The sequence below is a fragment of the Echinops telfairi genome, unplaced genomic scaffold, assembly GCF_000313985.2.
Source record: "Echinops telfairi isolate 266 unplaced genomic scaffold, ASM31398v2 ScPeMD7_7412;HRSCAF=8450, whole genome shotgun sequence".
In the NCBI taxonomy this organism is placed as follows: domain Eukaryota; kingdom Metazoa; phylum Chordata; class Mammalia; order Afrosoricida; family Tenrecidae; genus Echinops; species Echinops telfairi.
Window position 1 is genome coordinate 1,297,273 of NW_022111312.1, and position 8,534 is coordinate 1,305,806.

The following is an 8,534-nucleotide window of genomic DNA, read 5'->3' on the forward strand; positions in this document are numbered from 1 at the left end:
GGGGGGTGCCTACCTCGAAGTCCTCCGGGCAGCCCCGCTTGCTATTGTTGTTGTTGATGTTTTCCCGGTCCAGCAGGCTAGCGTCCGGCCGGCGGCAGGTCTGCCCCCACTTCCCTGCGGCCGGGCCCTCCTCCCCCTTGTCCACCTCCTCCTGCGGAGGCAGGGAGCTCCCAAACTCCAGTTTCTTCTTCAAGTCCTTCGTGCAGAGTCTGGAGCCTTCCAGGAGCTGAGCCGTCTCCTCCAGCTGGACGTCCCTCTCCAGCTCGTCCAGGTGGACCGAGCTGCCCGTCTTACTGCCGGGGGGCTGCAGGAGGGGGTCCGAGAGCCGCCGGAAGCAGCAGGCGGCTGCCGTGTCCAGGTTTGGCAGCCGGGCATCCAGGGAGCTGTCCAGGGCCTCTGGCAAGGAATCTCCAGGGCCCATGGGGTCCCCCGAGGCCTGCTGGAGGCTGCTCCCCGTCTGCTGCCGCCACAGCTTATTATGCCGCTGTTTGCTGTGGGGAGAAAGCGGAGGAGGTTGAGTGGGTGGCTTGGTGGCCAGCAGGGGCAGGCCCTGTGACTCCTGCAAGCAAATGACACTCATGACTGTTGGATTCAAGTTCTGGGTCTTTGAAATGGCTAGATGCAGAGTGAACTTGTACGCTTCATTAAGGTGCAAACAAATTAAACAAACAGCCCAGCACGGGCTCCACCACCACCTGTTTGGCATGCAAGAGAACCTGGGGGTAGGGGGACAGGTGACCTGACTGTGGTTCTCCACATGTTCTCGCCCCTACCAGGGCTGAGGTGACTGCCTCCAGTGGGCTGTGTATGTTCGGGCCACGAGCCCAAGGGCGGGGAGGACGGAATATACCCTGAATCTCCGGCCAATAGGAAGCAGGTGAGGTGGCAGGTGGGCTCTTGACTGTAGTTGGTGGTGCCCATGGGGAGAAATGGTCCCTGGTGGTGGTGGTGGTCAGGGAGGCTTGTGAGGGGACCAGCATGCGGGCCTGAGGCGGTGCTACAGCAATCTTGTTCTCCAAGGGGGTCACATATGACTGGGGCGCCCCGGAAGTGTGTGTGTGTGTATGTTCACTTCCAACAATCACACACACACAGAGTGACCACGTGAGGCCCCTCTACCAGCCATGCAACCACAGACAGGAGTCCTGTTCGGCGGGGTTTCAATCTCGGCAGCAACAGGGAAGTCACCTGGGCTCTCTTCACACGGCTCCCCATTAAGAGTGACAGTCTCGGAAAACCACAGGGGCAGGTCTGCCCTGTCCTATGGGGCTACTCTGAGTCAGCACTGGCTCAATGGCAGTGAGTTTGATCTCTGTTCTGTAAGCAGAGCCTAATGTCCACACCCACTATTAACAACTACTCAGTCCCATGGGAAGCATGGAGAGGTTTGGGCGAACCCAGGGAACGGAAAATCCTTGTTTAGGCTCCAGAAAGCAAGGGTCCATTTTTAATCATAACCTTCTAGTCTGGGGTGGAACTCGGAAAACCCAAACCCCCTAATGTCGAGCCGCCGCTGCTGCGCTAGAAAGCTAGAAAGAGAGACAGAGGAAGAGAGACAGACAGACAGGATTAGAGTAAACAAGTAACCCACTTCCAGGAGTAACAACGTCGTCTTGGCGGGCGACGAGGGGGGGGCTTCTGCTGCACACACAGAACGGGAAGGGAGTGGGGTGAGGGTGGGGCAGGGTAGAGTGACTTGATCCAGGCCAGAGAGCCTGGAGTGTCCATGGGGGACCCCGGGCCTGGGTGGAGTCCTATCAGATGCCCTGCCCTGAGGCAGACAGCCTTGCTCCCCTACCCCACAGAAGGCTGTCTGTGTCCCCGGGTAGGTCTTTCCCATTGTCCACCAGCAGGAACTCGGTTGTAGTGACTCAGCTGGGGACGGAAAGCCACACGGGCTTTTGGCATTGGCTGGGAGCACGTTTCTGTCCCCGGGTGTGCTGCCTTCTCTGCAGAGAGAGAGTGGGGTCCAGAGGGGTGTACATGTGAGGCGCCTGCAGGAGGTAAAATGACTGCCACTCAGAAGAGGCAGGGAGGCGAGGGGGTGCCGTGCATAGGCACCAGGGGGCGAGGATGGCTGGCCTGCAGCAAAGAAGCCAGCACAGCAGACCCGCCTCGCAGCAAATGCAGGAGAACGGGGACACATGCACAGCCTTTGCCCCACAAGTGCGGCCTGGGGTGAGAACTCAGATGCCCTCCTCATCCAGAAGCCACCAGGCTGGTTGCCGGTGCCCAGTAGAGAACCCAGACAGGACCCTCGGGGAAACCCCCAACCACGCTGCTTGTCTCTAACTGGCACCCTGTCCACGGGGCAGGAGCCTGGCCATGGAAGCCCACCCCTTCCAGCATGGTGCTGGGGGGAGGGGGGGAAGCATGCAGACAGGCGCCGGCCCACCTTGCATCCAAGATGCCCTCGTATTCCAACAGCTGCCGCATGAACCCGGCGTTGGGGCGCGCGATGCTGCGCTTCTGCTTCACGTAGTTGTACGCTTTCTCCAGGGACCAGCCAAATTCCTTCATGGCATACGCGATGACGGTGGACGCCGACCGGCTCACCCCCATTTTGCAGTGGACCAGGCACTTGGAGTGGTTCCTCCTGTGGTGACGGGGAGGGGGTGAGAGAGAAGAAAGAAAGTCAAAGAGTAGGCTCACTGCCTGTGTAGATGCTGGCTCAGAGGCCCTCTAGGACGGGAAACTGCTCCTGTGGGTTTCTGAGGCTGTCCACCTTTATGGTAGCAGACAGCCTCATCTTGGAGCGGCTGGTGGGTTCGAACTGCTGACCTTGAGGTTCACAGCCCAGCTCCTTACTAGGCTACTAAAGCAACAAGGCCCCTCTCCTAAGTTTTACCCAGAGAGAGAGAGAGAGAGAGAGAGAGAGAGAGAGTGTGTGTGTGTTACATCCTGACATTCTCTTATGGCCCAGACACTCCTAGGGCTTGGGCATCGCCTGCCTTCGAGAGGGGCTGCAAAAATCAATCCTGTACAAAAGGAATGTAATATACACTTGGGCTTTCCCAGCCGGGGGGCTCAGGGAACGTGCTGAAAGGAGGGCTGCCTTCAGGGACGGAGGAAACTGAACCACCAGACGCATTGCCTCCCTTCCGGCAGGTTGGACTCACAACAACCCTGCTGGCCTGGGTAGAACTGCCCTTGTGGGTTTCCGAGGCAGGCGACTTCCAAAAAGCCTGCTGAGGGATGCTGCCAAGCAGGGGTAGATCCAGGAGACCTGGCTCAGCCTGAGACAGTGACTGAGCCACTATCAGGAAACAGGATCCAGGGACCGAGAGCTGCAGGGCTCTTGGGATAGTGAGGTACTCATGGGGCAAAGGCAGGGCGGCACCCAGCTCAGGCCAAGCCAGCACAGAGCCAGTTGGAGCAGATGGGGCGGATAGGGTATTGTAAGGAGGTGGTACTGGCCCAGGGGTGGCTGAATGAACAGACAGGGCAAGGCCTGGGGTGCAGTGTATCTCTGGAATGACTTGTTCCAGATTGGGACGAGACATTGTTTTGGGCTCAGAAACTCAAACCCACTGCCAACTCCAACCGGCCCTCTAGGACGGGGTAGAACTGCTCCTGTGGGTTTCCCAGCGAGACTGTCAATCTTGACCGGCACGCAAATCTCTCTCATGGCGCGGCGGATGTTTCAAACTGCTGACCAACAAGAATCCAGTTGGCCCCCTATGGAATTAATCCTTTGTGCAGTGGGGAGACCCACCAACTTGTGGACTGAATAGCAGCCCACCTGCTAGGGGGCAACAAGCCGATTCCCTAGGGCCCAGGCCAACAATGGACCCCAGGTCTCAGGACGAGGTGGCATTTCTCAAAGGACTTAGTGCTTCCTACTCCCGACTTGATATAGCAGAAGGGGGGTGGGGAGATGGGTGTGTGCGTGTGAAGACCCAAAGCATCTGGGATTGGTGGACGCTGTCTGTCCTCGGGTAGATCTGTCCTATTGTCCACCAGCAGGAATTCGGCTGTACTGACTCAGCTGGAGACAGCAGGCCACACAGGCTTTTGACCCTGGCTAGGGACACGTTTCTCTGGGAAAAGCAAGTCCCAAAGGTGCTCTAGGCCCTCGTCCAGGCCAGTTCTCTCCTTTCTCCCTCTTTTGGCAGATCCCCCGGGAGAGCTCCTGAGAGTGTCCACGGGGTACCAGATCCCTGCCTGGAGCCAGCACTGATGACGGACTGTCACCGTCAAGAACAGGTGGAGGGGACCAGACTGAGGATCGCCATCTGGAGATGATCAACAAGCCCTCCCTTTGTAGGGGCTGGGGTCTCACGGCCTGACGTCACAGGCCTATCAGCCATGGGAGCCCCTTCAAGCCAAGACACTTTGGGCTCTGGGACCACCATTCACTGCTGTCCACTTGACATCTACCCGTGTGTCTGTGATAGTTTGGTTTTAGGTCAGCTTGGCTAAGCCGCCCTTAGTGGTTTGACAGTAAGCCCCCCCACCCCCATGTACTCTAACATAATGTCAGGGTGGGATCTGTCCTGTATAGCAAGCAGTTGTGGGAAGACTGGGGTGGAGTGCCGCCCTTAGGCAGGTCACTCGCAACATGATGATGTCTCTTGGGGGTGTGGCTTACTTCATATATACTCTGTTTCCCCAAAAGTAAGACATCCCCCGAAAATAAGACCTACTTAGTTTTGCCTCTTGGTGAAGTATAAGGCATCCCCCTGAAAATAAGGACCCCTAAAGCTACCATAACTCTGGACTCTGAGCCGTAGCGGCAGGCACCGCACAGCTCACTGTTGGCCGCAGCGCAGCTGGAGCAGATAGGAAGTGCGAGGTCTCTTTTAATAAAACAATAAACGTGTACTGCATTCTTCTTCATGGAAAAATGAGACATCCCCTGAAAATAAGACCTAGCGCATCTTTGGGACCAAAAATTAATATAAGACACTGTCTTATTTTCGGGGAAACAGGGTATAAATAGATGCTATGGATCCTCTATCTGCTGCATCTACCTTTGTTCTTTGACCAAAGCCAACGGCCTGCTGTATTTATTGTCTGCCAAGCCCGGAAGCTATCAGAGCCCTACCATTGCCTGCTGACCCTGGGAGCGATCAGAGCCTACCATCTGTTCTGTTCATCAACCTCGGCATCCACCGGCTTTGGTCTTCCTACTTCGTCCTCTTGCCCCGCTTCGGCTTCCTGGTTCCCCAGCCCTGGCAACTATCCGAGTCAAGAAGAGCCTTTGGCTTAACACCTGATGCACAACTGCTCTTACAACTGTGTGACCCACTTTCTACACACACACACACACACACACACAACCGAGTCAAGAAGAGCCTTTGGCTTAACACCTGATGCACAACTGCTCCTACAACTGTGTGACCCACTTTACACACACACACACACACACACACACACACACACACACACACACACACACACACACACAGAGTCGCCGGTCTTGCCTCCTGCTTCTCCAGAGAACCACCGTAATATCTTACGAGGCCTCATTGCTGCCGCTCTCCTCTCCACTTACTTTGCTTTGTTTATAAAGTGATACGCTTCGTTCCAGTGGGCGAGGAGGTCCGTGGTCTCCTCGTCGTAGACGCGGATATTATGGTAGGCAAATAAGCCAGGGAAGAAATTATCGATTTCTCGTGTTACGTTCAAAATGTAGTCAACGCTGCAATGAGGGAAACACCAACAGACACACACAAACAAGTTTGGAGAGTCAGAACCAGGAATGACAGAGGCTACCCCACCCCCACCCACCCCAAAAAAACTAAGCAGAGAAAAAAAGGCAGCAAAAGCATTAACAGTAGCATGGTGGTGGTGGTGGGGCGACTACTTAGCAGTCAGCTTCCTGTTTAGTTTGTTCTAAATGCCTTCCGTGCTATGAGAATGCAATCTACACACACAAAAGAAAACCCCACTTTCTATCTTTAAAGAAACTTGTACAAAAAATCATTTCAAGGTATTGCAGAGCAATGCTGATGCTGGAGATGAAATACACCTATTAATGTCCTGAGAGCTTCGGGCTTCCTGGTGAATGAGTCTACAGCCGCTGTACAGAAAAGCCTCTGCTTTTAAGGCATTAAACAGGAGAGGGTGCCCACCCACTACTTATATCCTTGGGAACGGCATGAAAGCCGGCCGGCCGCGGGGCAGATGGGAACGCCGTCAGGAAATCTCCGAGAGGGTCCACAGGTGCCAGCTGTGTGCTTTTCTAACTTGGGGCAGCACTTCTGTTTTCACTACAGACCACTTCAAACCGATCGGTTACGAGACTACTCATAAATGCTTTTACAAGACCTCTGAAAACCCGACTCACAGCGGCCCTACAAGACAGATCCGGAAGGCTTCCGAAGCCGGGTACTCCAGGGAAGCAGAGGCCCCGCCTTGTCTTTCTCCCACGGAGCAGTTGGGTGCTGGGTCCTAACCACGCCCCTCCAGTCCGCAGCCAAGTGCTTCAGCGCTGCACCACCAGGGCTCCGTGAAGACCTGTGTCCAGGCATTTATTCATTCATTCACTCCCAGCAAGGCAGGGAACGTCAAGAACTCATTTAACCCGCCGCTCTCGAGATGTATTTTAAGGTTTGTTTAGTCTTGACTTTGCAACGTAGTAATTTGAGAAGGCCATCATGTCAGACCCACAGGACAGGGATTTTGTGGCTGGGTTGTAGTCGTTTACTTATTCTTTTTTAAAAAAGAAATGTCCAGACATCTGTTTTTGAAGGTCCGCAGTCAAGCAATCGGGGCGGCTGGGCCTGGTGAATGCTCAGGCAGACGGACAGGCTCCGTGGGCTGCGCCACGTCTTCGGAGGCAAGAGTCCCCCAAGGCCCGGCCAGGTCCGCTCAGCAGAGGCAGGTCCAAGTCGGGCACTGAGCCCCGTGGGCCGTGGTGGGGGTTCTTGCCTGGCCCATCACCCTTCGGGCTGTCTGTCCCAATCTGGGGTGATGTAGAAGCAGCCTCTGTGACACACAGGACCTCACTGCTTGAATTATTCAGGACGTGGCATCTGGAACCCCAGCTGTTTCGAGATGCAAATCAGCCCTGGCAGCCACTTGAGAGACAAGGGGTCCCCAGGGGGGCTGCCTGGGAGGGTGAGGAGGGGAGACAGGGAGGACCGACTCACCCTGAGCCCTGCAGCTCCTCCAGGTTGGATGCGTTCCACTCGGAGCCCTGGGGGGACAGAGGACAGAGGGTCTGTGAGTGTCCCATGCCAGCCTTGCGGTGGCTGCCTGGTGGGGGTGGCATCGCAGGGGCAGTGGCCTCAGGGACAGAGAGGATGCCTGCTGCGGGAGGCCCCTTAGGGGTGAGATGGGCCATTAGCGGCAGCCTGGGAGGTGGACGGCAGGAAAAGGGCAGGCCTTTGCTAGCCTCTGGGCCCTAGGGGTGGAGAAGGTCCCGGAAAACCGCTCCCCGTCTCTTCCTTCCTGTCCTCAGACGCCACTGTGGTCCCAGGGCCAGGGGCGATGACCTCTCCCAGCCCACTCAGGAAAGAGGCGCTTTCACCTGCCACGAGCCAACGGGGGGACCGCTCTGCGGGTTCTGGGAAGCTGTTTGGGGTCACATTAAAAAAGCCCGCCACCTCTGACCCATGCGCTGCAATCTCGAAATCTCCCCCAGGAAACCGCCACCGCCACCGCCCCCACGACGGGGTGCGAGCGAGGATGTGGGGAAGGTATTTATTGCGGGGGCAGCCGCCCGAAGGTCCAGCGAGAGGAAATTGGTACCCCAAGTGATGACCCATCCACAGGATGGACGGAGCTGAACTGCCTCGGTGGGTGTCTGAGACCGGGGCTATGTACAGGAGCAGCAAGCCTCATCTCTCTCCCTCCCAGGGGCTGGTGGTTTTAAACCGCTGACCCTGGGGTTAGCAGCCCCACGCATCTCACCACCCTGCTAGGACTCCTGACCCATCAGCAGGAAGCATCAAATCACGCTTTCTGAGACTCCGTGATGACAGTGGAGAGATTGAAAAATAAAAAAAGGCAGGATACTAAACCAGCTGGGCCTGTCTGATACATTTTCCTCTTTCTTTCCTTCTTTCGAAGACGTTAAGGTTAGGAACCCAAACTGAGGACTGAACCCACTGCGGACCCGCAGCAACACTCGAGGAAGCCGCCACGGGAGGGGACACTTCTGACCCAGTGCACTGAGAACGCTCAGCTGTTTTTGTTTTTTCCCAGCGGATTTGCTCAGAGTCCCAAACTCCCTGCACTGTGTGCTCTCCATGCGTGCTTTGGAAACGACATCATCAGGGGGCAATGTCCATTTGGGGGTGCTGGGGGCACACAGCCGGGTGGGAGAAAGGGGCCCCTGCTCTCAGGGCATGCCAGGAGCTGGCCCTACAGAGCAGCGGGGCCAGCCCGAGTACCCGCAGACCTTGGGGGTGACTAGGCCGCCGGGCTTCCTTGTTCAGGGAGAGGCCCAAACACACATTCCTTTAGTATCGCTCACGGAAAAAGTGAAAGAAGCGCCAGCATGCGGGCGCTGCGCGAGGCTGTGGGCCTCCGTGCTGTGACCACCACCTAGTGGTGGGGAGGAGGGCAGAGCGGCTGTCTCCAGG

At 56.6% G+C, this 8,534-nt stretch overlaps 1 protein-coding gene across 1 annotated transcript in view; it reads right to left on the reverse strand.

The window, feature by feature from the left end:
- Nucleotides 1–8,534, reverse strand: part of SSH1 (slingshot protein phosphatase 1) — a 54,940-nt gene that overhangs the window by 4,987 nt on the left and 41,419 nt on the right. Inside the window, exons 10-13 of the mRNA XM_004709640.2 lie at nt 7,098–7,144; nt 5,498–5,644; nt 2,396–2,596; nt 14–491 (exon numbers count right to left, since the gene is read on the reverse strand). Of these exons, the coding sequence (XP_004709697.2) occupies nt 14–491; nt 2,396–2,596; nt 5,498–5,644; nt 7,098–7,144 (873 nt within the window). The remainder of the gene's footprint in view (nt 1–13; nt 492–2,395; nt 2,597–5,497; nt 5,645–7,097; nt 7,145–8,534) is intronic.